This window comes from Dromaius novaehollandiae, chromosome 2, assembly GCF_036370855.1.
Source record: "Dromaius novaehollandiae isolate bDroNov1 chromosome 2, bDroNov1.hap1, whole genome shotgun sequence".
Taxonomy (NCBI): Eukaryota; Metazoa; Chordata; class Aves; order Casuariiformes; family Dromaiidae; genus Dromaius; species Dromaius novaehollandiae.
The window spans coordinates 130,946,645-130,974,601 of NC_088099.1; the positions used below are offsets into that span (position 1 = coordinate 130,946,645).

Consider the following 27,957-nt stretch of genomic DNA (forward strand, 5'->3'; position numbering starts at 1 on the left):
TCCTTGAGCATAGCTGTTGCTACACAAGAGAGGAGTCCTAACGAATTTAGTGGGATTACCCATATGCATAAAAATAGTATGTATCTGTGTGTCTACTGGGCCAAGGTTCCTGGCAGGATTTCTATGTGCTGGGAGGGACAGTACCACTGGTGGCACTTGTAAAAGGCATTTCAGGAAAGACTTGGGAATTGCTCCAATTTCATTCCCTCCTTGCAGAAGACCTGACGTCGGCAGGGTTATGTCACTCGGGCGATTACGTTGTGTTTGGGCACCGGGGGCAGTGTGTCAGGCTCGGATTTAAAGGTGGGGTGAACCTCTGTGGAAAAACTGTTTGGGTGCTGTTCAGGTGGGCTGCCTTCAGCAGGCAGCCGAATTGCACTCTTGTGCCGTGGCTGGAGATGCAGCATTAGTGCTGGGCTGCCGCTGCCTTTTCTTCCCACTGTGTCAGCAGCCGGTTCCTTCCAGTGCTAGACTGTGGGCTGCTGCGTGTGGCGCATGAGGAGATGCATGCGTCTCCTTCCTCAGGCAGAAGAACGAAAAGCAGGAGGGGAAATTATCCCTCTGGGCTGAGTGTCTGTCTTGCTGTTGGGCCAGAGAAGGACTTCTAGTAAGGAGGAGTGGAGAGGCTGCACCGGAGGCTGTGTGATTTCTAGCTGCGGTTTTTCCCCAGTTTGTGAGAGTTATTCAGCACCTCCTAAAAGGAGAAGCTTGTGACTGAAGAACTGACATATACCTGAACCTGAGATTTTATGAAGGTTTAGTTCATCATTCCTCCTTGATAGATTCTGGGTTGAGAGACTGGAATTGGCTTGGGCAATATGAAAAGTCTTGGTATGTTTTTAAACCGAGCACTTCCATCTTCTTCTCCAGCACATCCAGCCTGACGTCATTCACCGCTCTCCTTAGAATCGCTGGGGATCCTGGCTCCATACGGCTAGCTGGACACCGGCCCCCACCAGCTACTGTCACGTCCCATGTGCCACAGTTCTTCAGGCAGCTGAGCAGTGAGCTCTTACGTGTGCTGCTCCTTCCACTGTGTGCTGCTCCCTCCGCTCAGTTCTCAAGCTAACAGACCTGGTTGCTTCAGCAGCCTTCGCTCTTGAACAGGCTGCACGCTGGTGCCTTCAGCTGGTGGCCCCTGACACCAGTAACTGGAATATAAGAGCTCTGTCCTCCCTGGCCAATGTGCTGCATGAAGCAACTTTAATTCATAGAAGAGACAGAGAGAGCTCCCTCCTTTTCTGTTGTTGGTAGATGAGGAAACTAAACAGCTACCCTGTAGTTTAGAATCACGTTTCTTGATAATCATTTAGGGATCTAAAAACAAACAAAATCCCACCAACCAAGTATATTTTGCTTTAACAAATGTAGATGAGCCTACAAGCATCTTGCTTTGTAGTGCTGACTGATCCTCATCAAGGAGTTATCTGATCATGTCTTGTGTGCTGGAGATGTTATCTGTGGATAACTGGCCACATCTACAGCTGTGTAATCTGAGGCTTCCTCAATCTTGCTCTGTAAGAGAAACTTGGAATATATTTTTTTCTAAGTCCAGGTTGAAGGTCTTAACACAGGCAGTGGATGAAGTCAGCAGAAATTACCCCAAATGTACAAACTACCCAAGAAATTCTTGTAAGAGGGGAAGAAACTGTAACTTCAATTAATGCTGCTTATTGCAGTAGTGCAATTTGGACCATTTGACACTGTGCATCCTCATCATGTTGGTACTGTGGCACTGTAGGAGATAGTATCTCAGTACAATTTACTATTCTGGCTGCAGGCAAGCCATTTTCATATTGGAGCTTCTTTCTTCCATTTCTATCTCTGAGTATGACATGTATTTTTTCATTAAGGTTTTAGAGCTCTAGCAGTTTGATTAAAGAGATCGTTATTACTATGAGCTACAGAGCTACATTTCACCCAATTTTATACTTAAGGTTCTGTATTTAGACAAAATGAATTATTTTATAATAACTAGGAGAGCACTTATGAGGCACATATTATAATAAAACATTGCCTCTAACACTGCTGAAATATTTTGTGTAACTTTCTTTTGTCAGAGAAAACAAAGGGACCACGATCAACAATTTCTAAGTTGGAAAAAAGAATTAGCCATTTTTTTTCAGCAAATCCCCAGCTGGTAAGCTCAGGTCTTCTATATATAACCATCTCACACCTACACCATTTATTTATTTCCTCTCTCCTCCTAGCACCTTGTGCACTTGGTGAAATACTCTACCACACAGCTAGATAGTAAGTTGCTGGCTATTAGTTAACATATAAGCAGGGTCTATGGAAGAAAGTATCTCCTGAGTTACTCCATTGCTCATACAGTTTGATCTGGCAGGACATTTTAAAACACCAATCATCTGTCACATAGCAAAATCTGGTAAATGTGTATTTGCAAACTTGCTGGGTTCTGACTCACCCATTCTTTTAAAAATTTTGCATCTGTTCACGCCTGTCTTGAAACATCAAAACTGAAGAAAAAAGGATGTTTAGCATATGTCAGTCAACCAAGCATATCATAAGATGCCGTTTTTAACTCACACTTCAGAGGAAAGGATATGGGGAAGGGGGAAAGGACAAACAGTGGTACAGAATGAACAACCTCCTGAGATTTAATGGCACTCTATAATTGATCTGTCACAAACTTCTTGGTAGGTTTTTCTTATTTTGAGTCTGAGCTGACTAAGACAGGACATGTAAAATGGTGAATGTGTCAGCAAGTTTCGGCATTGCTGAGTCAAGACATAAATCTATTGGAATATTTGGGATTCTAGCATGTCACAACAAAGAAAGGCTAGTGAGTCATATCATAGTCACTGTTTTTTTTTAACCTTAGTTATCTTTTCTCCTATCTCTCTGGGATAATGGCATCAAGTAATAAAAATGATATCATTTCCCTGGATGAACTGTGTTGTGTTGGTTCCTCATTGATCCTAAAGCATCTTGTTCTGGCTGAATGAATTTCTGTCTTTCCAAGTGATGCTGAGACTTATCAGTCTGCCTCAAAGGCACTGTTTGTTGCTCCCAGATACTCTGACTTCTTCTTGTGCTTCATCAACATCTTCCGCAGGAGGCTGGGTGTCCCACACAGTTTGCCTCCTGTCAGAGGTAAAGAAGCTTCTGCTCCTGGTGGTAGAGTCAGGTCATATTCTGTGGTCTTCCTCAAGCGTTGTCTATGGCTAGCAAATAAAGCACAGAAGGACATAAAGCATTTATCTCTGTGTTCCTCCTTCCATGTTTGTGATAACCAGCCACTGAAAAACTGAGTGCAGCCCCTTTGCAAAGGTATGTTTGTACCTGGCCTCTTCCTAGGACCAACAAGTCAGGAGTGAGCAGGGTCTGTGCTGGATGCTCAGCCTGGCAAGCAGGAGGGCGGATGCTGGTGAGTCGCCACTGCCCCAGCTCTGCCTCGTGCCCCTCGTTCCCTTGCCATCAGAGTGAATGCTCAGATGAGAGTCTGGGATGTAATCAGAGCCCATGACTAAACATGTCCCGTGTAGTGTTTACTACCAGACAGAGAGCCACATGGTATGAGAGAAAAGCTCAGCTGTTCCAACAAAGCCCTTTAAGACTGTGAAATCTCTGTAGCCCGGATGATGTACCAGAGCTTAAGTAGTGTGAGCTCCAACTGTTTGAGGGGAGCTATGCTGATTTACACCAGCATGGAGGTTTATGTCTTTGGGTATGCAAGGACACTGTTTATGATGACCAGCCACTGAAAAACTAAGTGCAGCCCATTTGCAAAGGTATATTTGCAAAAAGTAGCAATGGAGTCATCTCAGATATCACCCAGATTCATTTTGGAGTTAATTTTAGATTTATGGAGGTGAATTTATACTATGGTCAAACTCATTCTTAATTACACTTTAGAGACAAAGTAGTTCTTTTTGTTTTAAAAATATTTAATTACATTTTCTAAACTGCTTTAGAGCAAATATTATAGACTACTCTTGGGGAAAATATTTAAATTTGGATTTAGACACTTTTTTCCTAGTGGTATAACAGAATTATAATGGAAAGCAGGGCATCTGTATAAACAGCCATAGTTAATGATATAATTAATATATTTTTTAGCCATATCCTCCCCCCCTTTTGGGAAACAAGCAATATTTCTTCACTGAAGTTCTATAACTCTGATTCAGAGGAAATACTCAGTTGAGGAATTCTTTTTGTTTCTGGTGAGATGATGACCTACAATTGAGGTCACCTGTTTCTTTTCCTGACAGACAGCGCCCCGAGCACAGTTTCATTAGAGCTGGCTGGAGGAATAGGAAGGGACTTACTCTTCTGTAAAAGTGCTGTCATCTGTGGGTGATTCTGTGACAGCTGTCTGTCTCACTGTGATATGGGTAACCGCTGATGCTGGAAATTGCTGGAGGGAAAAAGCATATCATTAAGAAATAATGATGAATTGGAACCTGAGGTTAATCTGAGGAAAGAGGTTGCTTTAGGAAAATGAATGAATACTGTAAATCTCTTTGTATGAAAAAGCAGGCCAAGAGATTGCTGAGCTCTTAACCACACAAATACTGTTTGCTACTGTGAAGTCTCACTGAGTTCAATAAAATGTTTACATGAATAAGAATTACTCCCTTGAATTAAGGTGGGAAGTTTGCAGACCTTCTTTTTCAGCCTGGCTTCCCAGGGAAATGAGACTTTTGTACAAACTGAGTGTGTAGCCTGCCTCTGGCAGTTCTTCATAACTCACTTCTACAGCTTGATGGGAAGTAGCTTTCCCAGCCATCACAATTTCTTAACCATTTTTAAATGTCTTCCTACTCTGTGGGGTGCTTCTCTGTGGTGTGGGAGGCCCAGGTTTAAACCTCAGTTCTGTCATGTTCCCACAAAAGTGCCTAATCATCAAGTTGTTCTGACTTCTCTCTTGTTCTCTTGATTTGATCATACATTTCCCCTTGGAACTGAGTTGCTTTTTCTCATGAGCAGACCACTGAAGCTTGCAAGGGTATCCCTGCAAGAGTTTTGATGGTACCTAAGGTGTGGGTTACCTGAAACTAGAAAAAAGGGTAAAAATTGTGACAAAACCTGGTCATTTCAGGTGATAACCACCATTACTGATTTTACTGGGGATCCTGAAAAATTTGTGCATATTATTTTCACTAATACATGGCAACTCAACTGTTCTTGATTCAACTTCCTTATGTCCCATGGGATTAATATGAGACTGGATACTTTTAGGTACCCAAGAAATAAGAGTTAAAGATGCTTGAAACTGCTTTTGCAAATATGCCTTGAAGATTAACCAGCTTAACTGTAAGTAGGTGAGAGTAGCTTAATTACACTTAATACTGCTCATTTTAACCATCCTTCAATATTGCACAGTTGTTTTTCTTGAGCATAGCCCAGCTAGCTAGTATATTGTAGCCATCTAAAAGAGCATCTGAAGCCATACAGATTCTATAGCAAAGTCTGGTTTCAGTCAGAAACTTTTCAAAGGGCTATTTTCGGTTTGAAAATCAAGTTTTTATAAAATGTAATGACTTTGAAAATTGTTTTTTATAAGAAAAACAGGAAGAAAGGAAAACATTTTAATAAAGCTGTCTTCCTTAGCCAGAACATTTTTGTGTGTCCATTACGAAATGAAATTTTAATTTTTGTATGATGATTTCCTTATTAACACTTTATTGACATTTTCATTGATCTGAGATGATTGTTTTTTCAAGATGACGTGCTAGAAAATATGAATTATTTTGTTTGTTCTGTTTCAGAAAGATATTTTTTCCTAATTTGTGAAATTCTCTGAGAAACACGAGCTTAAGTCCTGCCAAGTCTTGCACAGGCCTTTCCATGCAAATGGCTGAGGATCCAGAAAGGGAGTGTGGCTGTTTCCATCCTACAACGCTGCCTCTGTTCCCTGAGGGGCAGCAGTCCTATGCCAGTCAGTGGCTCCCAACTAAGGATTCTTTGGCATACATCATGTCTCAAAGACTTAAAGAAGACTGAGAAATTCTCAAAGTACTGCTACAGACAGACAGACTGTTAATGTGGAACACATTAACAGGTTCTAGGATTTAAAATGCATCAGACGGTGGTAGTTGGTCTTACTGTATTTACTTACTGAAGATTTTCTATCTGACTGGGGATTGCAGGACTTAGATGACTCTTGTTCAGAAATTCCCACTGCAAAGCATAAGAAACATGGCATTATTGGTAACTATTCCACTGGTACAGCTTGAATTAAAAGTATCCTTTCATGCATTTAAGCCAAGATATGAAAAAAGATAAGATTCAGATTATAGTCCCACTAGATTTTATTATAGCCAAAAATGCAAATGCTTTCTTCATTGTGACCATCTATTGTGATGTCAAAAAAAGTGATTTTGGAATTGCTTAAGTATTTCTGGAAAAATCAACTTGACTGCTTGAAATCAGACCTAGACTTTTAAAATGATAAGGTGAACTGTCCTAAGCAGGCCAAATGCGGGAGCCTTTACCCACTGCTAACACTTATGTATGTATATAAAAAGAGCAGGCACATCTGCTTCTCCGCAGCAGAGGTTGGGTAACACAGTTTTCATGTGCCTTGGAGTCCCACTGCCAGGGCTGTCCTGTCTAGGAGGGGAGGGGTCATTCTCTTTTCTGGATTGACTAGAGGAGTCATTCTTAACTGGAGAGCAATGTGTGCTACATCCATCCCATCAAAGGGAGGGATTTTAACCTTTCTGTCTGCCCATGGCTGAATGGCGCCTTTCTCTGCTGTCCTCAAACCTGCAGGTTAGCTGTCAACCGCAGGTGAGTACTCTGTTAACTTATCATATTCATGATTAAATGCTTGCTGACATTCCTGCTAATCGTGCCAAGGAAATAACTGAATGAGGGTTTCCAGATTTTTTTCTCATGCAGCCAAATTCTACCATTCGGCTGTGGGAATGTGGATCTCTTTTCAAGTTTTTTTCTGTTCCTGGCCATTTTCAGTTTTCACCTGTTTTTAAAATGGTATTCAAGTAAGTGAATAGCAAGGATCTGCAGAAATACCAGCATTCATCGAGATATGAGAAAGGATATGTTCAGAACTACAGCTGCCTATGGAGTGTAAATAATGGTGGGAAACACCAGAAATAGCAGAGATGCTGTTTATAGTACTGTCTCCAGCATGAGTTAGTAGTCAGAACTGTCTGCTCAATTCAGGGAAAATATTTGACAATGATAAATATCTTCATTAGCCTTTCTCTTCCCACCCCAGCCCAGTGATTCCATTAGATACCTAACTGCATCTCTTACGTCAAAGTTTAGTTCAATTACTCCCTCTCATCTTGTATATTAGGTACTAACAGTATTTAGCAGGTGGCTCTGAGCATGAAGGCTTGAGCAAATGTCCACATTTTTATTTATTCTTGTTGCTCTTATTTTCTATGATTCTTCCCTTCAGCATGTCCCTCTTCTTATTAGATATAAAAAATGTTCTGGCAATTTTGCAGCAAAATATTTAAGCACAAGTAAGTCCTCACAGCTTCAGGTTTATAAGTACTCATCAGGACAGCGGTGGCTGATTGTGTTGTGAATTCCACTTCCAGAGGATGCTATGGATGTCCAAGCATGAGATGGGAGTTACTCCACATCATTTATTCTGACTTGCCCCATGTCTCCAAGATGAGAAAGCAGAATACTTGTTCCCTAGTTAAAACTGAAGAGTAAGTACATTTTTCAGTTCATCTATCCACCCTATGCAGCAAAACACCACTCTTGTGTTTGAGCTCGGTCAGGAATTTCTTGCTTGTCCATGCTGGCCTTCTACTATACTTACTTGCCTTCCTGCATGCTGGGATTGACTGTCCTTGTGCCTGATACTGATACTGAGTACTGATATTTCTATTGGGTTTCTAATGCCAGCAATAAGCTTGTGGAAGCTCTCATCTTTGCTCTTGTCTGTGTATTTTTCACTTCCTTTTGAAGTTTAAATGTTAACACTATTACCCAGATTTCAAGTTGTGCTTGTATTAAATCTGAAGTCTTAATATTCAACAAGGCTCGTCTATGAAGGAGGCATGGAAAACACTACAGACGGACTTGTTTCCAGTGAGGAAGTTCAAGGATGTCTTTTAAGGATGAAATTTATGTAGAGCTCACATCAGCACAGAGATGAATGAGAATAGATCATGTATATCCTGTGACAAATGTATATTCCTCATTTTGTATCAGATTACACTGGCTTCCCTTCTGGTGAAGAAACAGCTGGAGTAACCTTTCTGGGCTCTTTCATTACACCTCATTCTTTGTATTATAAACACTTCTACTCTTCTCCCCTTAAAATACTAAATTTGTAAAGTCAGGCACTCAAAAGTTATGAAACACCAGAACTGGAGCAGGGTTATTTCAGCCCCAGGGATCTAGGCATCATGATTCAGTCTCTAATTGTGACCACAAACTATTTTTCCACAGACATTCTGCTTCATTCAATACACCATATGGATGGTGTTCACTCAGAGGGTAGCTATTCAACCTTTTTTTCTTGTTTTTGTTGTTCAATACATAGCCCTATACTTAGTTTCTCCACTAGTAAACCCTCCTCTGAGGACAGGACCATTAATTTTTTCATGGGCTTTTCTGTATTGGTGATCGCTGTGGTCATCATCTGCACAAACATTTAAAAGAAGAGCTTCACAACGTTCTGGGAAATAAGCAGTTATACGGGGGAAACAAGTCCCTCCTTTCTCCCCTGATGGCTCTGCTGCCACTACCCCGCAGCCAGTCACAGCCACCCCTTCTCTGTTCCTCTCTTCAGCCCCTAAGCCATTTGGCTCTTTGTTCAGCCATGTCTTGGCTCTCATCCCAGTTTTAGCTCTTTCCTTATGGTCCCAGGCTCAGTATGCTCCTTCCTCATTGCCCAGGCTCTGCTCCTGTATGGTGTGTGTTCAAATCAGATGGCTTATGTGCAATGCCATTGCAGCTTGGTGGTGTGAAGAACATGCTCATTCATGACAGAATCTGTTTGACACATTTAACAACTCTTAACAGCTAAACTTCCCCTGTCTCTGCCAAGCACATGCCAAATGGAATTTTTTCAAAGGCTTAGAACTTAGTTGTATCTGGGTGGTTTTTCACAGGCATAGCAAAAGATGTATTTTTGATAAAAAAGAAAATCCATCCCTTGCCAAATTTCATGGCCCTGCTCCAGCTTCTTCCCTTCAAGTGTAAGGCATCGAATTTGAAGGAACTAAGTGACCAGTCGAGTTATGTTTATTCATTTGCTTATTTATGCATTGGCAAATTCTATTTTTCCTTGATGTGTTCTCAAAAATATACTGATCTAGTTTTGGTTAAAAAAACACAATCAGATCTGAGGCTAACATCCAGAATCTAAAAGTTCATCCCAACTAGTTATGTTCTGGCAAAATTCTAAGCAACTGAACACAGATCTTATGTAATGAGATGACTCAGGGAAACTCAGTAATAAGCAATTTATCATCTCCATCTGTACAACATTGTCAACTTTTGGAAAGGGAAAGTTTATGACTGAAGAAAGCAAGCTCTGCTTTATTAGCTCTCTTTTCCAGTGAGCAGAGCTATGCAATGCCATGATCATTATCTCATTATTATCACTGGACATTTTAAGCAAGGAAGAATCTTTTAGATACATAACAAAATGTCTGTTTCAATGCAAACTGGAGGACTGCAATGCCTAAAAACATCCTGAAACAACTGAGATGGAGAAGGCTGAGCAATAACGCCCTATCTGAGGACTTACTGTGCTTGGCAGTGCACTTGGCAGGGCAGGGTGCCTGCTGCCTGCTCTGCAGGCAGCTCAAGCCTTGCGCCTCGTCATCTCTGTACAGCACCTGGAGGAGATCGCCATGGTGGGGCTGTGGCTTGTCTGTCCTGTGGGGCCGGCAGTCAGCTACTGCTATCACCTACAGGAAAGAGGCAAAAACCATCCCATTACACTTGGCCTTGGAGTGGGCTGTATGTAGGCACGATGCCATCCGTCAAGTCGCCCTGGAGCAGCCTCTGTTGGAAATAGCATAGCACTTGATCTTGCTACTGCTTTACTGTCATTTGAAGGAGATACTGTAATTTGGGTGGGGATTGTGAGATTTGTGGGATTTGCTTTTGTTTTGCTCCTGACTCTGTCTATGAGATAAAAGTACTGGAAAAATCAAATATATTTTCTCTGGGACCCAGCTACATAGTTGTACCTTTTTATATTTTCTTCAAGAAGCTGAAATGTGGTCCTTTACAAATCTACTGATTTTGGATACCCACTCTGAGACAGCTTAAATTTAATTTCTTATGACATCATGTCTTCGGCAGTCAGTTACACTTGTGCAATGTGAATGAAAAAATGCTATTTCACCAGGACTCTCCTGTGTCTTGGACTTGTTTACATTTTACACCTGGCAAATGATTATACTGAATACAAGATGGTGGAGAATTATGCTTCTAGATATCAATTTTCACAAAAATTAGCTCCCACAAACTCACTGGGAGCTGTTTATTTGAACATCTGGCCCTACGTGTCTTGAATGGAGTTTCTGAAAACAAGTGGAAACAGAATAAAGTACTTTTCGACACTGATCACAACTAAACCATGTCACTCAGTGCCACAGGTAACTCTGCAGGCCAGAAGTAATGTGAGTTTAAAATAATTGGCTAGGCTCAAAGCAGATAGGTCCGCTGGTGACTATCATCCAGAATGGTGCGGAAGCACTTGGATCATGAAGATTAAAGTCCTGACAGAAGGGGGAAAGTGCATTCATACTTCGTTTCCTAAATTCTTCCCCGAAGACCTGCTGCTGTCATACTAAGAAAGAGAATACAAGTTAAACAGGCCAAAGATCCAAACCAGTAAGGAACCTAAGACATATGGCAACTTTTGAGACTGTTTCCTGTTAGTTTTACACTGTCATTTATTCTCTGCAATACTCTGGCAATAAATGTTCTGTAGGCCTCTAGCATAATGTGTGTATTTCAGGATGCCTAAAATTTAGAAGACTCTTTATTAAATACGGCCTTTTGCCCGCAAAAATCAATTCAAGCAATATAAAGAAGAGCATTATAAAGACAGAACCGTGGAACGGAAGGGCAAACTTGGCTGGCAGTAAGTTCCTTGCCTTGAAACTCCACGCATATTTTCCAGTCAAAAGATAGCCACAACACAGGGATGGTGAATGGGATGCAGCTGGCTGACAGAGGTCTGGATTTCTGCTGTGAACTGTATCTTAGCTAAGCAAGGTCAAGGCCCATGGACTCAAAACAGTGGCCATCAGCATCCTCCCAGTAAGACTCGATGCTGGCCAGCAATTAATAAGGTGCCCAAAATAAGGCAACTTTCCTTTTTTTTTTTTTTTTCCCAGTGACTTTTCAGTGGCTGGAGGCACAGTGACTGGAAGTAAGAAGATACTTTTCAAATGAATACAACCAAATTTACTTTAATGTTAGTATAGCTTGTCTAGGAATAGCCTTCTTGGGGTATACCTGTTGTTAACCTGTCATTTAATGTACTTGTGCTCCCTTTGCTAACTTGTAAAAGAAATATTTTGCAAATGATATAGATAAGCTTAGCTATACATACTCTGGTTATTGCAATATGTAAACTCAAAATACTGATTAATAGTAAAAATAAATGTTGGCTGCACCATGTATTTTGTGTCATATTATGTTGGAAGAACAAGTGAAAAGCAGTTACTTGCATCTTACTGATGACTGATAGTTGCCATGTACCTGTTAATATGTAAATGCAGATATTTTATCTCATGGCTGAGATCAGAAATCAGCAACCAACTAGGCTGGTATTGGCACAGAAAAAGCCTTACTTCATCTACTGATATGCTTTCTGCTTCTAAAATGCATTCAAGATAAAAGCAAGACAGCATTCAAGCATGTGCCTTCACACAAAGTTATTCATCTTCTTTAAAGATGTTTGAATTCAGTTTACCATTAATATGTGTACATAAAATTTTACACAATTTATAAACAACATATGCAAATAGATATTTCCCAAAACAAGAAAAAAAGAAAAACTCAAACCAGATCACTTTTTACTTTTTTGATTCCACGTACCCTCAGAAGTCTGGAGAAGACTATATAGTTCCTGCTGACCAGCAGTTCAAGGAGCAGAAACTGACTTCTGAGACCCAACAGCAGGCAAAAATACTAGTGGTAAGGGCTGGTGAGACAAGCACAGTCTAATCCAAGACGTAAGAGGGGCTTTCTTTTAGTTTGGTGGATTTTTGGCACACAGCCTAACACAGTCCCTGTTCCATAAGCTACTTAAGAACATGTCTAGTGTTAAGTTAAAGTCAAAGGGATTACTACTGTCCTTGAAGATATGCATGTGCTAAGGAATGCTAGTGACTGGGGCCTAGCTCTGCCGACCAAGAATTTGGCACCGCAGGAAGAGAGCCAAGCCTCAGCATCACTCAGATAATTCAGAAACAAGCATGATGCCAGAGGATGCCGGTGGTGGGAGGCCTCCTGTTGCTGCTTAAACAGTTCATGCTGGCTCTCTCCCAGCTGCCACTGGACTGGTTCCAGGACCTCCCCAACCCTCTGCAGCAGCTCCTCGCGTGCTGCAGCCTCCTGTGCCCTGGCGCGGATGGGCAGCCCAGTGCCTTGCCCTGACCACCCAAACCGTGGAAGCTGGTTGCCAGAGGGACTACCCTACATCACCACAGCGACGTCAGCGGAGACACCCTCCTTCATTACGAACGAGGTGAGGCTGCGGCTGTCAGGGGTCTTCTGTGGCAGCCCCTCTGCCTTGGAGTTTGCCTCGCTTGAACTGAGCTCTTCCAGCTTTCAAGGTATGCTACAAAGCCCAGCTTTTCTCACAAGCTTTGAAAATGTGTCTAGTGCTCTTGTTCATACCCAGTTCTCTTTGGTGCGTGACAGAAAATGTCTGCAGCCTTCTCCTACTCAGAGGTAAAGAACCTGAGTTCCCTTCTTTTATTTGGTCTTGGAAAGAACAGTTTAGGTAAGTATGATGCTGGCTGTAGTAATCTCTAATCTTGAAAGTGGCTTATTTTATCAGTGTAAACCACCATTGACTTGAAACTTCACAATCTGCCTATGCATTACTAAGCATAAATTTCATTTAAATTAAAAAAAAAAATTGGTGGGGGGAAGGAAGCAGGCTTTTTAACTCCATTAATAGCAGGAATTACTTAGCTACATCATTTATGTTTTTAAGATTTCTTGTTTACATTTAATATCAGTAGTGCCAAAAGGCCTTCGAGCAAAAGGACCTATATAAATAGGTTACATTGCCATTTTCCGTTACAGTTAGACACAACAACACAAACTCTATAGCACATCCTCAGCCAACATTTGCTGCATTTGGCATAAGTACATTTTCTGAGTTTCTTATCTCCTAATGAAAGATTTCACTGTGACTTTGGCTGCCTGACCCATTACTGTAATACGTAAAGACTTTTCTAGGTCAGGGAACTAAACCTGTTGTAGCACAGCGTTGATCTAAACCAGAGCTGACATTTCTTTAGGGCACCTAGGGTAAAGATCAGCTTGAAGTCACTTTTCTTTTCTAAATGTAACAGAAAATTTAAATCCGTGTGAATGGCAGAGTCATCCAAACTAAGCAGAATTACTAAGCTGCTCTCTAGATAATTACTATTTTTAAAACCTGTAAGTCCCTTGGCTGGCTCTTTCTGTTTGCAGGGTGCAGATTCTGAATTCAGAGCTCAGCAAAGCATCTTTTTTGTGGACTTCACCGTGCATGTGAGAGCACTGAGGCCTGGCACACATTACTGAAATCAGCCAGAGAGCAATGTTAAATGGGGAACACAGAGGACGCAGGAATGCTGTAGAACAGCATAGAGGCTATCCCAACAACTCAGACAGTGCTCTTGGAACCAAAATCCCACTATCAAAGAAACAACCAAAAAAGGTCACAATTAAACATCTAGCTTTGGATAAAACTTTGAAGCTTAGTGGCTGAACAAGTGAGTGTTGTTAATGGAGGAAATGACATTTTTAGAGCTAAGCTCTTCTTGATGACCTAATATTTATCTGATTCTTAATGTGGCAGCACTAACATACACACTAGCATTTGCCATTTTTCTTCTAAATAGTTAGGTATTGGTGTTGAGACTCTTTTTAGAGTTCCAGTGAAAGGATCCGGGGGATGGGAGAACATAGGAAGAGAAGGAAAGTATGTGCTATCTCTAGAAATAGCTCTTAATATGGCAATAGGAACTGCAAATAAGCATACTGAAGAAATACTTAATTTAAAAAAGAAAGTGTTTCCCCCTTTCTTTCACCCTTCCACTGTTATGATTGTGCTTCTGGGATGGAGTCTTGAATGTGATGGAAGTTACCTCACAAGGTCAGTCCTTTCAGTGTTAAATCACTTAATGCTACACGGCTTGAGAGTTTCTGCTACGAAAAAAATCTGGCGGATGTCCATGTTGCTTGCTATTTTTGCCCTAGTCTCGGATTAAAGTGGTGCATCCACTGCAATCACCAGAGCAGAAGATCTCATGTTAGCTGAGGCATTTCTACAGCACCAACAGCAGGTGCAGAAGTAAAAGTGAAAAATAAATAATCATTCTGCTACTATTGTGTGGGTCTAGAAATTGGCAATCACAACTTCCTCAGAGGCATATATGTTCCAGCACATGCAATTTATTTGAATGATTTCGCATTAGCTATAAGCAGCTGCATCACACTGAAAGAGGGAAATGCACAATTCTGAGAGCTGACTGAGCAGATTGCTTTGGTTTGAAAGCCTTCCTTGTTTTCTTAGCTGGCTCTGCAGACTATTCCTTATGCCTGGCACTCCCACGCTAATATGATGCTGTCTGCATCGTGAATAAGGGCCAATCAAAGGACAGGTTTAATTGAGGTTAGGAAAGCCCCAAAGGAAGAAAAATCCTATAAAAATACAGTGAAAAGACAGGGACTTTCTTCTCTTATTTTCTTAGGCCTACATAAGTGTAGTGTTGCTACAAAACTTCCCCTGGGAAGGGGAATACAGCAAGTGGGAAATGGGAAGACCACGGAGCAAAACATTCCAATAAAGTGAATGCTAGAGAAGTGACAAGTCTGTAGTGAAACTACTTTGACAGAAGAGTCTAAAAGCTTACAAAAAGTGCTTTAGCATGCACTACAGAAAGAGAGGCTGTCATTCCTTTCCTACAAGAGAGCATTGCGATAAAAGGGTCATGAAAGGTGTTGTGAATGGGACAAATGGGTTTAAGGAGGGAAAATTGGCCCTGAAGACAAGAAAACTCAAACCCAGACTAATGGGTTGAAATGTCTAAAATTGGAAAAACATTTTCTCAGAGTTCTATTATTGTTGCTTGTATTATTATTATTTATTTAATAACATTCAGAAGATAGAATCAGGTGCAAAAATATTTACAGACTTACTGAAAAGAACTGCAACAAGTGAGAGTTACTCATATAGCTAAGAAAATGGGGAAGGAGAAAAAATGATGAGATTGTGTAGCACAGTGCTATGGGAAACTTGTAACTATTTCTCTTCCTGATGCAGGAGAGAGCACTGTGCCAGATGATGGGCAGGGCAAGGTTGTATGAAGAGGGAAGGACCACATTCAGCTGCAAGTTGACGCTGTCCTGTTTAGCTGGGCTCCTTTGAGCAAGGGCCATGAAAAGCAGCTTGCACTTTTGCAAGGGCGTGATGCTACTCTCCCTCCGCTCTCATATATTCCCATGCAGCACATTTAGATGGTTGGTGAATGCTGTGGTGTTGCAGACTAGGAGTAAAGAGAGCAGATTTATGTATGAAACACAGGCCTAACTGCAGGAGAGCAAATGAGGGGACTAGCTGTTCTTCAGAGAACATCTCTCCTTCAGGATTAAAAATATCAAACAACTTATTGAAGGCTCAGTTCTTAGTTTTTCTCTACATTTGTGAAGGGTAGGTAGAGTAGAAAATAGAGTCAGGACTGCCTCTCTTCGGGAGCTTGGATTATTGAATTTGGGGGAGCACCTTTCTTGTGGGGACCTGGTAAAGCTCTGGCTGCTGCCCTCAGTGCTGCTGTACCAGGGCGAGTCCTGCAGAAAGGACAGGCAAGCATCACTGGGATCCAGGGACAAGCAGCATCTTGTCTCAGAGCCATCTTTTTGAGATGAGGTTACAGTCCACTGCTTTATACCTTTCTCCCAAATTCCCCAGAGAATGTGATACTGGCTCGTCGATTAACACAGTATTGTATATACAGAGGTATTGCTTTTCCGTCCCACTTGCCCCTCTGGCACTATTATTCGTGCTTTATGAATATGAATCATGTCTGTGAATCCCTCAGATGACCTGTGCTGATAAGCTGTTTATTTGACTAGTGCTGCACAGAAAGACAGCATTTTTAGAAGAGTTTCAAAACCCTTCTGCTAAATATCTGTAACTTTCCAGAAACTCCCCTTTCCACTCCCTGCATCAGACAGTTACGCTCTGTTGCCCCAGCCCTGAAAGATCTGCTTCCTATTTAACCATGGCATTTTTAAGAATAAATTTAGCCAACTAGAATTAAAAAAAGAGACAGCAGGAGAGGAAGGGAGATTTTTCTTACACTCTTTGTTAGGATGTGTTGTGGAGTTTTGGCTCTTCTTCGGGCAGGACTACATGCTGCGGAAAGAACAACAGAAACAAGATCAGGGTGCAGTTGAGGCAGATGGGCCCAAATAACAGCTTCAATAGTGGTGCCCACAGAAAATGCTGGTTAGGATTTTGCTGGTTTGCAGTGGAAACTGGCAATCCTCCGCTGGGTGTGAGATAGGAGACCATAAGCAGACACCCATTTGGGCTGCTGAGGTGGGCTTTCCAGCCCGGCTGGAGGAAAGCATGCTTCAGGAGAGAGCCTGGCTACACAAATGTGGGTAAACTCACCAGTATGGTGTACGTGTGAAGGAAGCGAGTGCCACAGTCCCAGAAAGAGAGGTGGATAAGCTGCATTTCCCACTGTGCTAGAGCACCACGGAGGGCAAGACACAGTGCGGGCTGCCAGCAGGCACAGCTGGCAGCTCAGGCAGACCAGAATTGCCAACTGTCCTAATTTTGTCAGGAGGTTCCTGATATTCAACACTTGTCTCGAGGCCCTGTGCCGGAATGCGAGTGTGTCAGCTCTTCTGTTAACCCCCTCCCCCCCGATACGCTCTGTGCCTGTGTGGGTATACAGAAAAGGTGAGGGCCTCATGAGAGCTGATGTTCAATAAAATAAATGATAACTGTGCCATTATTAAAAAAAAAACCAACCTCATTTCGGTATTTTAAGCTACTTTTCATTACTTTGAGATGCCATGGCTGTGCTACAGCACTGACATTAAGTTAAATATGCCTCTAAAAGGCCTCCATGAGAATGTCCGGGGGGCTGGGAGGGAGATGGGGGGGAAGGAAAGGTTTAAGGAGGATTTCAGCTGAAGCACTCACCCCAGAAGAAAGTCCTTTCTCTTAATGTCATCTCAGAGACTGTTTTCTAGCTATACAATAGGCACATCTATAGATATAAGGCAACAGCCATCCCAAAGTTTCTGCATTTCTGCCACAGGCTTCCAGGAAGAATCTTCTTTTTTTTGTTCAGGAGTTTTTGATCAGTCCTCTTACTTGCCAGTGTTCAGGCCAACAGCTCTTTCGTTTCAGAAAGAAATTAACCTCTCTCTCCATCCAGCTTCAAACATGACGAGCATATGCATTAGCTTTAAAGAGGCCTATCCTTTCATCTAGATACAGACTTTTTCAGGAAGCTCAGACTGCCCGGTAAAGTCATTTCAGGTTTACTGCATTATGTCCAAAGCAAAACATTTGCAGTAAGTCTAATCTTTTTTTTTTTTTTCAATCCTCAAAATGACTCATTTAGTTCTTTAACTTGATGAGACATTTTACTTTGAGTTTGCTTTCAATTTTATTTCTAAACCCATTAGGATACCACAATCATAAGCAAAACAGAATCATTAGCCACTAGCTGCATAAGGCACCAGAATCACAAGCAAAGTTTGTGATCAGATCAGACACTCCACTCACACTGAAGTGAATGGGCTTTCTTGGACAAAGTGAAGATTGTTTAAATAGTTTTGTTTCAGTTTGACTTGAAACTGGGCTGAAAAACTCTGATTGTATCTTACCCATTGCACTTTAAAATTAGTACCCTTCCCTGTATTCAGGATATAGAAGTCATGCCTGCAGGATTTAGTGGCCAGTTACAGAAATAGGCCAGCAAAATTCAGACGCAGGTTTAAAAACAATAGTCAATGCTGACCTTGAGAGAAAAGCACGTGAATGGAGGGCTACTATTCAGGCTCAACTTCAAAGCCTCAAAAGGCCTTGAAGAGTCAAGAAGGTTTGTTACAGAGTAACAGGTGATTTTTACTTTCCCGATAAGCTTTCCTTTATGTTTTTGGGATAACACAGGAGCTCCAGCACTCATTCCTGTTATGCATTACTGTTTGTAAAGACTTTTGAAGATATGGAAGCAGATGGAGTTCCCTCAAAGCTTCTCATTATTGTAGCAAAATTAAATTCCTGCCTTGAGATGACAAGGGTAAGTCTTAAAGGACAGGCTTGCTGCTCCTGCTGCCTGAGGGGTCATGGGGATGAGTTGTGGTCTCCTCACCTTCCTGGGAGCTGCTGCACCATACCCCAGCTTCTTTGGTGTCAGGAATAACAGCTAGCCTGGCTTTCTAGGGCTGTGGCACAAGTAGAGCTAGCAGTGGGACCAAAGTCACTTTGCCTCACAATATGGTGTTCTAGGGAGGTTGTGTTGGTCTAAAAGCTGTTCCTAGCTACACAGTATAATATCAGCAATTGTGATTTCTTCCTGTACTAGCATGGAAGTTGCCTGGTTATCTACTATTAATATCCTTATTGCTCTTACTCAGAGTTTTCCTTTCAGGACAGGACTTTGCAGAGAAGAATGTTTATGACTGAGCTTAGTATATAAACGGGAACAATGGGACAGGCTGATGTTTTTAACACTTTCAACCCTGAACACCTCAGGTCAATCTGCAGAGGGGGCACAGGAATAGCACTGCAGATTCCAGCTGTCCTGTCTGCTCCCTGCCAGCAAGGGGGGGTCCCACCCCATGTACTCCCAGTGGACCGTTCCTTTCAGTGGCAGGGAGCTGTTAGGTTTGCTCACCATGTCTGGCGGTACTGTGGCCTTGATGTTGGCCCAGCTGGTCCTGCAAGAGGAGCAGGCAGGGGGGACAGCCACAGAGAACTTGGTGTGAAACATAAAAGGCTGCTGTCAGTGTGATGAGGCAGATGACTGTGCAAATTCAATAGTGGAAATTCAGACATTTTGACAATTTTAGTGGGGGAAATGTAGGCAAACTGGGAACTGTGGTGCTGCCAGCAACTAGCTTGCTGTTTTGAGGCTCTCAGCTTTAGAGTAAGGTTTCCATCCACCATTCAAATCTTTTTGTGGATCCAGACCCTAGACTCCAATTTAAGATACTTAAATAAGTGGCCTGATTTTCAGAGATGTTGAATACCTGCAAATATCACTGAAAATCAGGCCACCATTTCAGATACCATAGTGAGAATTTACGTCCTGAGCAGTTGGACCCCAATAGATAGGAACAAAGTTTTGCCCTATGCCTTGCCTATGCTTAAATAGAACGGTAACACAAGAGGTGATATATCTTGTCCAAGTTCCTTGCTAATGACCCATTGAAGTACTGGGTGCTACACACTTAACCCATCACAAACAAGTTATCTGTGTGCATGCAGTTTGAGAGTGTGCTTAACTGTCAGCTTGATTATGCTCTGTTTTGAACAGGATGATATCCTCAAGGATCTCGACAGCCTTCTCCTGCACAGGAAGCTTTATATTTTAAATCATGCTGAGTGCAGGATGAAAACCAGACCACATGAAGGTGTTTTTTTTCTATGAATATGTTGTAACTTCTTTTGAAGCTGCTGCAACCACCATTACTTCTGGAATTTCAGAGTATGAGGAGTAAACTCATTAACTGCTCACAAGCAAAACACTAATTAAACCCAAGTGCAGAAAAGTTTAATGATACAAGGAATCATCTTCATGTCTCTCTGGCATTTCATGTATTTTACTATACAGTGTGAGGAGCGCAGTTTATATACGTTCCTTGTAGAAGGGAACACTGTCATGCTGGTACCACAATGAACAACACATAAATGTACCTAACAGTAGTAAGTATGCCTACTTTCAGGGTATGTATGATCCACAGGCCAAATCACTGCCTGTCATCTGCCAGTTTAAGTGGCAAATGGCTTACATGGGCTGAAGAAAGGAATGGCATGAAAGGGAAGTCACAGCACCAGCAAACATGCAGTTACTTGAATAGCCATTGAAAGAAGAGTGAATCATGGAGCTAGACATAAGTGACCCACTTGCAGAAGAACACAAGGGCAGCAATGAAAACACAGGAACTGCAGGGAAAACCCTGCAAACATGATTTTCTGCAGGGGGTGGGAGCAGGAAGGGAAGAATGGATTCTTGCAGATGATGTTTCTGGATTTGCCTGTGAAAGGATGTTTGTACGTACAATCCAGATTTCAGGCAACAAAACAATTACAGGGATGGTCCACTCTGTCATTTCCACTTATATTCTGAAATTAAGCAGCTGAGTGCTCATGCTTGCAGCTTCCAAGTAAAGATCTGATCTAGCCCCACAATTTGTTTTCCATGATTTTACCTGCTTTCTTCTTGTTGCTGAAATATGCAGCTATTGAGTTTAAACCAATTTGTTCAATCAAACGCATGCAGACTGGGCTTTGTCCGGTTCTTACTCTTCATTACAAGCAATTAATGTTAATCATGCATTCATTCTGAGGGCATGGCTTTGGAAATGTTCCACTTATTGAGCCAGCGTACTTAAATTCAACATTCAGGCAGTTCACCCAGTTCATCTGAGCTGCTAACTGCTCACAGAACTTCATTTTCTTTTCTATTGCATAGAATAGCCATACAGTTGCAAGCTGTCACTTTAGCAATTACCTCATAGGTATATGAGCGCTGATTCCAGATCTCCCAGTTTTGCCTGTGCAAAGATTTTACACAGCTACAATGTCTAAGCACCTGCAAGGATTAGCTCCAGAAACAAGCAGAGAGCACTGAACTGCAAGCACAGCACAGCAGAACAAACAGACCAGCGTATCACTTCAGAGATTTTTCTAATGATAAAACATTCCACCTAAAAGACAACACCGCATCTGTTATTCTAGTTGTCATGTACTCACATTTGGATGAAATCACCGTGGTGAAAACTTCTAAATTTTCATCGCTGCAGCTGTAAATCTGATGCATTTTCCACCTCTCTCCACTGACTGCCTTTCAGCTTCATGCAACTGCTCTGAACTTCTGGTAAATAGGTTTCACTAATCCAATCTGGCTCTGTGATCATTGTCCAGATCTACAAAGGACAGACTGATGCCGTGATCTCATCTCATTCCATATTCTTCATTGCAACATTTTCTGCTCCCATCTGCCTTTGTACGAATACTATTAATGCAAAGATTTAATTTAGCTGTTACTTAAGCCTCTACTCAGATAGCAGCATTTTATTTTACGTCTCCTTTTTACTAGTTACTAGTCCTCTACATATATGACTAACAATTAAAGTCTGTTCTGTGCAGCTGATGTGTGGGCAAATACAAGCTTACAGAAGTACTGCAAGGATTTTTCAAATGAGTTGGTTTAATGCTTTGTGTACTTTAATACATTTATAATGAAAAGCTGCTCCTCCCATATAATGAAGAGCTGGTCACAGGTGTATTAAGAAAAGTATTTGGTTCTTCACCTTTTAAGTTCATAAATTAGTACCTAAATTCTGGGCACTGTAACGTACAATTTCAATGCAGATGTCTAAAGAATGGTGTGTCAGGCAGACATATATAGGTCTATATGCCCACTACACTTTAATGGTTCCAAGGAGATGGTAGATGTCTCAATCATACATGGATTTCTACATAATTTGATGGATCTTGGGTCCAATTCCATATTTATGCATTTCAAGAAAGGGTCTCCTTTCCAAAGGTTTCAAGTTCATTCCTTCATGCACCTTTCAAAAACTGTTTCTTTTCCATACCTATGAAAATTAGCCCCCTCAAGTTCTGATGACTTATTGCTGCCATGGACAGCAGTTCAGTTTGCAAATTTTGGCTTGTGCACTCCAGCAATTGATGTAGCAGAAATACTTTCAAGTTATTCAAGATATTAAATTATATTATTCCATTGAATAGCCTTCATTACTAGTGTGCATGTGTAATTAAAACAAAAATTAGCTCTGTCTTCTATAGAAGACCACTAACAGTCCCAGATGGAAAGTGCTAGGAAACATGGTCTGCCACTGTCATACTAATAAAAGGTTTTTCTTTGAGAAAATAAATATTGACCAAATACACATCCTCAGCCTGGAAGCATTTTGGTTCTTTGGAAGGTGTCACTGTTTCAGAAGAAAATGAATGAAGAGAACCTGGTATCATTTGTTACTGCCCAGGGCAGCCTCCTGCTGTCCAAGGGAAGCAAATCTATAGGGGGGACATTGTTCCAGGAAACAGTGCAGTGTTTAAAACGGGCAGTGGGACAGCAATATAATCAAGCAAAAGTTCAATTAGTTTTTGATTTATTGTACCACATGTTCTGCTTGTATGACTGATGTCATTAACATCAGGATTGGCTGCCTTGTTCATCTGTCTCTGCCCAGCTCCATCTGAACACGCACATACTCAACAGATGGGGAGTTTCATGGGCTCAAATGGAATTGTTTATCCTTCTATTGTTCTTTTGTCAAGCAATCAAACCAAATCCATTACCCACCAATAAAAAGATCAGTGCACCGTCCACTCAGCAGTGAATACAGCAGAGGCGGTTATGCAGGGAGAATTTAAAGTTTTAAAAAGGATAAAAAAATAATGAAGAGCAACACTGAATCGTTGACCAAAAAAAAAAAAAAAAAAAGCTGTAACAAATCTAACTCACCCTTTATTTCACCAATGGATATTCAGAGTTCTGTGAGAAGTAGTATTTTTGGGTCTCAGTCATTGTTTTCCTAGTTAGAACTATGACTTTGAGACATTTTTAAATCATAGCTGTGGTTTAACATTAAAACAAATATTTGTTGTTTCATCATATTGAGGGGAGGCATGGACGTGGAAACAAAAGTGAGATTTCAGAGCAAAAATCTGGTTACCAGCTGGTATTCACTGCTTTGTAAGTTAGGTTTTGAACAGGTAAGCTTTGAACAAGGTGGGAGGAGGAAACCAAACCTGAATATTGGTTCTATGAATCTTTTTTTTCCTCCAAATTAAATCATATCTAGAAAGTAGGCTCTAATTTTCCCTCACTGCTAAATACAATTATTAAGTTATTAATTTATTTCAAGTGGTGCTGCTACAGCCATAAGAAGACCCCAATAAGTTTTCACATTAGGGTATGTCTTTGACCAAAGACTCCCAAGCTGACGTTTCAAATCCAAGTGGTAGAGGTTCCTCCTTGTGGGCTGTGATATATCTCTTGTCTGTCAAATACCTGCACTTCCAATACTGTCAGTAAACAACAACAATAATATTTGCTGGTGGAAGAACTTGGTGATTGAAAATGAGAGAGAATAAGTGAGGAGGAAGAGGAGAATAACAGACACACGGAAGAGGAGAATAACAGACACACAGGAGTCTGACAAAACTTCCATCTCACCTTGTATACCATTTTCAACAGTGTCCAATGGTGGATGCTTAGAGGATGATATAAGAAACTGGACGTTTTTAGGAATATCCTTTCTTTCTCCAGTATATCTTCCTAACTTTTTGTAATCAGTTGAGGGTCTGCTCACATGTTGTGTCCATCATGTTTACTAGTCAGGGATGGAGCTATCTTTTCAAAGCCGTTTATATTTATGGCCTCTGCAATATCCTGTGACAGATTCCGTAATTTCCTTCTATGTTGTGGGGAGGAGAAAAAAAGCCTCAGAACTCTGTTCACTTTGAGCTGACCTGGAACAGGGAAAGTATTTGATTTTGGGAACATGAGCAGAAAGGAGGGAGAGGTGATAATAGGAAGAAAGGTATGCTGAAGCCGAGGTAAAAACATTACTGGTGAAAACAGCATAAGGATCAGTGAATCTAGCTGACATGGCAGAAAACCCTATGATGACCCAGGATTCACCAGTATGTCACACTGGGCTAGCAAGGGAGCTTCTCCCATGGACTGGGTCTGTTCAGATACATTTGAAGAAACAAATATAGATGCTTGCCCTGTTCAATATACCATAGCTGCTAAATTTACAAGGAATCAAATAAACCCAGATCTTAATTATAGTTACAAAAAAGAATTAAAACTTTAATTGATTTAAGATAAGTATGAGGAGCCTCGAAACCTTATTTACATTGGACTTTGTAAACATACTAATGCCTTTCTAACAAGCTATTCTTCTAGTGAAGTCAGCGGGAAGTATCCCTTTATCTTCAGCATATACAATATTGCCAAGGGATTCCCTAGCCTGCAGAGGACGGAGCTCTTTGCAAGTCAGGTCTCATGGGTCTCACTGCATCTTATAACCTGTTGTGTAAGAGGTGAATCTAATCTGTATGGAGCCACTTGAGCCTATTTCTTACTGTTAGCTGGGCAATATGATAAGGATAAATCACAGGTATTTTTGGAATAGGATTGTGAACTCAAATGTATGCACAGTTAGCCATTTAAAAATAAGCTGGGCTAAAACTACACATGCGTGTTGTTAACTTTTAATCTCTAAAACACTTCTACATGATGCAATTCAAGTTTTTTTTGTGGAAAGAAAATAGCTTTGGTTAATTTTAGGGTGACAGAAATGCAACTGACAATGATTAAAAGTAGAACCAACAGCAAGTGTAAAATACACAGTGAGTTTGTCATAGTCTGTTCTTCCTCTGAAGAGGAAAAGATGATGAGATGGATATGCTATCAACAACTTCACCTCACTCTTATGGCAGTTTACAAAAGTGGCTCAAAATTGAGCTGAGCACTGCACAGCTGAAAGGCCTGTGAATAATTGAAAAGTTGACAAAAAATAACATTTTCATTTGCATCTGGCTGGAAGCTGGAATGGCAGATTTTACGCAAGTGGGAATAAGAAGATTGAGCATTTAAAAAAAAATCCAAACTTTACATTTGCAATAGGAGATGAGAAAAGATGAATGTAAATGCTCTGCAGTTTAAAAAGGCACACGCTTCTCTGATAATCAGAAAAGGAAATACTAGCCAGAACCAGAATCCAAGCTGAAAGCACACTCCCCTACCCCCCAGTAGTTACAGAAAGATATTGCAGGATCCTAAGGAGAAAAGCCTGGTCGGCTCATCTTAAAAAAGTTATGTATAGATAATTAAGACATTCACAAATATGGTCCTAGGCTGTAAAACAGGCTTAAATAAGTCCACGCAATGACTTGTTTTAAGGAGCACAGCGTATGGTTGTGCTTTTTAAGCACAACATCAAGTTGTACATTTACGTCAACGTTTTGATATGAAGTAAACCGTTTTTGGACAAACAGTCACATTAATTAAAGCTTGTCATATAATTCCTGGATTTGTGCAGCGGTAGCTCTTTTGCTTCAACTGCATACTGCATCTCACACCATACGGAGGAGAATCCACTCCTTGGATAATCAGGCACAAACTACCTAGGACTCCTCGCATGGAAAAGTCCAAAGAGTGATGCAACATGAACTGTCACCTTACTTGTACCTAGTGTGCCCTTATGCAGCCGCCATGCTGTTTCTGCCATGTGCAACAACGTGCTTTGTGGGATCAAGGTCTTTGGAGGATATCAAATCGTATTTCCTTCTTTGGTTTAAGTTCTGTGTGAAAATGAGATTAAATTTAAAACAAGAAACAACATTAAAGATTGGCACTCAGATACCACAATGCTAGAAACTTAGAAAATGGGAATAGGAAATATGAAAAGCTGCATTAAGGGCACAGAAGCAGGATTCAATTTAAGAGTCCCATTTTGACCCAGATTTAACTTATTGTGGGGCAGCAAGATAGCATAGGACACTATGACCTTCTTTATGACAAAGAAGGTTTTAGGACAGAGTGGAAGCATTAATACAGATTTGCCAAATCTTTGAAATGTGAGACTTTTGAGGTAGCTTTGTGTGACAGGTACATTAAGTGACCATAGAGCTATGATCTGGAAGGGGAAACTGGGGGAATCCCTCTGATGCCAATTATCCTAAAAAGGGTTTTAGAGAGATGAAATGAGTTATCTGGTCTCCCTGCTGATTTAGTCTTTGGCCTCTCTACTGACACTGCCAGCACAGGTGTCAAAGATCTTCTGCTTTAAGTACCTGGCTTGTTTCTTGGAATCTGATTAAAGTAGATCACCTCAGATAACATCAGGAATTAATGCCTTGAATACATATGGGAGGATTTCCAATCTCATAAGCTACATACATGTCAGTCCTTTTCAAGTCACCCAGACCCCAAGTTTTTTAATTTTCACAGAACTGATGATCTTTACTTGGCATCTTCCTCTGTCCTATTAGCCTTTAAACTTAAACCACTCATCTTTATTAATTCTGATTGTAATCTGTTCAGTTGCTCAGTCCACTACATGCGACATGCTGTAGAGAGGTCAGCCTAGGATACAGGAAAACTAACAGAGAACAGTAAAGAATTAATGGGACTTTACATTAGACATCACACATTTTCCTTAATAATTACATACTTTTAGACTCTACATCCACTAGATTTTTATAACGTTTTGCAAAACGAATATTCTCTTCTCATAAGTTCCCCTAAAGTCCCACATTTCTATATCCTCCCAACTTAGTCAATAGAAAAGAGATGGATGCCTAGCTCCTAGCTATTTCTTTTAACTTTGTATACTCTCGAGTGCGTAACCACGCTATATAGTCAAGCTCGCTGTCTCAGCTGTAAGTGACTGCATGGATATGTCTGCACACAAGTCATTTTTTTTAACAAGCTTTGTTCGCTATGCAAATGTGATAGCTCCAGTGAAGTACGCACTTAGACCTTTAACATCAGCTGGCCTCCATAGCCTGTGCTCAGTGAGTCGGTCATTTTAGCTCAGCTCTCTCGGGGAGGGCCCTGAATTGTGCTTTACAGTTGGTGACACTATAATTTGTGACATAAGAAGTCACAAATGGTTACTTTACAATGCAAATCTGTCCCTAAGCTCTGTGCTCAATTTTACCAACCGTGTAGTCCTAATTTAACCACACCTCAAGGGTAGGACTTCAATTTTAAATAAGAAAATAGTAGGTATGAAGTGTATCAGACTGACCACGCCAGAAACTAACCTTGAGAGATGGCTACATTAAGGCTGTGGAACATGTTTTTGCAAGATGTCAAAGCTGCTTTGCACACAGCACTCGCTATTCCCAAAGCAACACTGTTCCTCTGACCTTTCCTTCCAAAACCCATGCATGTAACACAGGTCACACCTCTCAATAACACACAGGGAGAAAAGGCAGAGAGAAAAGAGGACCCACATGCCAGAAATGCATGTCCTGTCCCTGGGCGTGTGTCTGAACATGTCCTGTAGGAGTGGGAGCTGAAGCCCTGCAGAAGGGAACGCAGGAGCGTCACCACTCGCCTGCAGAATGCATGCAGCGCTAACACGGCTCCTTGCCATTGCTTCGACCCCTCATGGCTTAGAAAGATGACCTGAGAGAAGGACTGATCCACTGAAGCCAGGGTTTGAGAGGCTCTGTTGCTGTACCAGGGCAGGACAAAAGGAACTCAGGTTCTGTTCATGTTGCTTCCTCTTCCTCGCTGCTCAGATAAGCATGTAACGACAGCTTTCATAGGGCTGAGACTTGTCCACTGGGAAATAGATTATGATGACTAACTCATGCACAGAAACTACTGAGCAGCCATCTAATGGCCAGTAGAGATACACCAAAGGTCTGGGCTGGTGACCTTGAAGCGAAAAAGCTTTCTTTGTCTGTCCGAATCCCCAAGGCATTCAGACCCCTGATCAGGCAGGAAGTTCTAATCCAAATGACCATTAATCTTTCTTAAAGTGAAAAGGTCAGAAGAGCAA

The 27,957-nt window shown here is 41.3% G+C and overlaps 1 protein-coding gene across 1 annotated transcript; it reads right to left on the bottom strand.

Annotated features, from left to right (window-relative positions):
* Window positions 1–27,837, bottom strand: VXN (vexin). The gene is made up of 7 exons (XM_026115149.2): window positions 23,607–27,837; window positions 21,152–21,413; window positions 16,509–16,564; window positions 9,713–9,875; window positions 6,086–6,147; window positions 4,293–4,381; window positions 1–3,188 (listed from the first exon to the last, which is right to left on the bottom strand). Exons 2-7 carry the CDS (start codon window positions 21,216–21,218, stop codon window positions 3,002–3,004), a joined length of 624 nt encoding a protein of 207 aa, XP_025970934.2. The 5' UTR covers window positions 21,219–21,413; window positions 23,607–27,837; the 3' UTR covers window positions 1–3,001.
* Window positions 27,838–27,957: the final 120 nt, after the last annotated feature.

What these genes read in the sequence shown, in the direction of transcription:
- VXN (XM_026115149.2), bottom strand. Translation starts at nt 21,218, where the DNA reads ATGCATCAGATTTACAGCTGCAGCGATGAAAATTTAGAAGTTTTCACC. An exon ending in CACGGTGATTTCATCCAAAT is followed by an intron (nt 16,565 to 21,151) that starts GTGAGTACATGA and finishes TTCTTTCCGCAG; the next exon opens with CATGTAGTCCTGCCCGAAGA. An exon ending in AACACATCCTAACAAAGAGT is followed by an intron (nt 9,876 to 16,508) that starts GTAAGAAAAATC and finishes TCTTTCCTGTAG; the next exon opens with GTGATAGCAGTAGCTGACTG.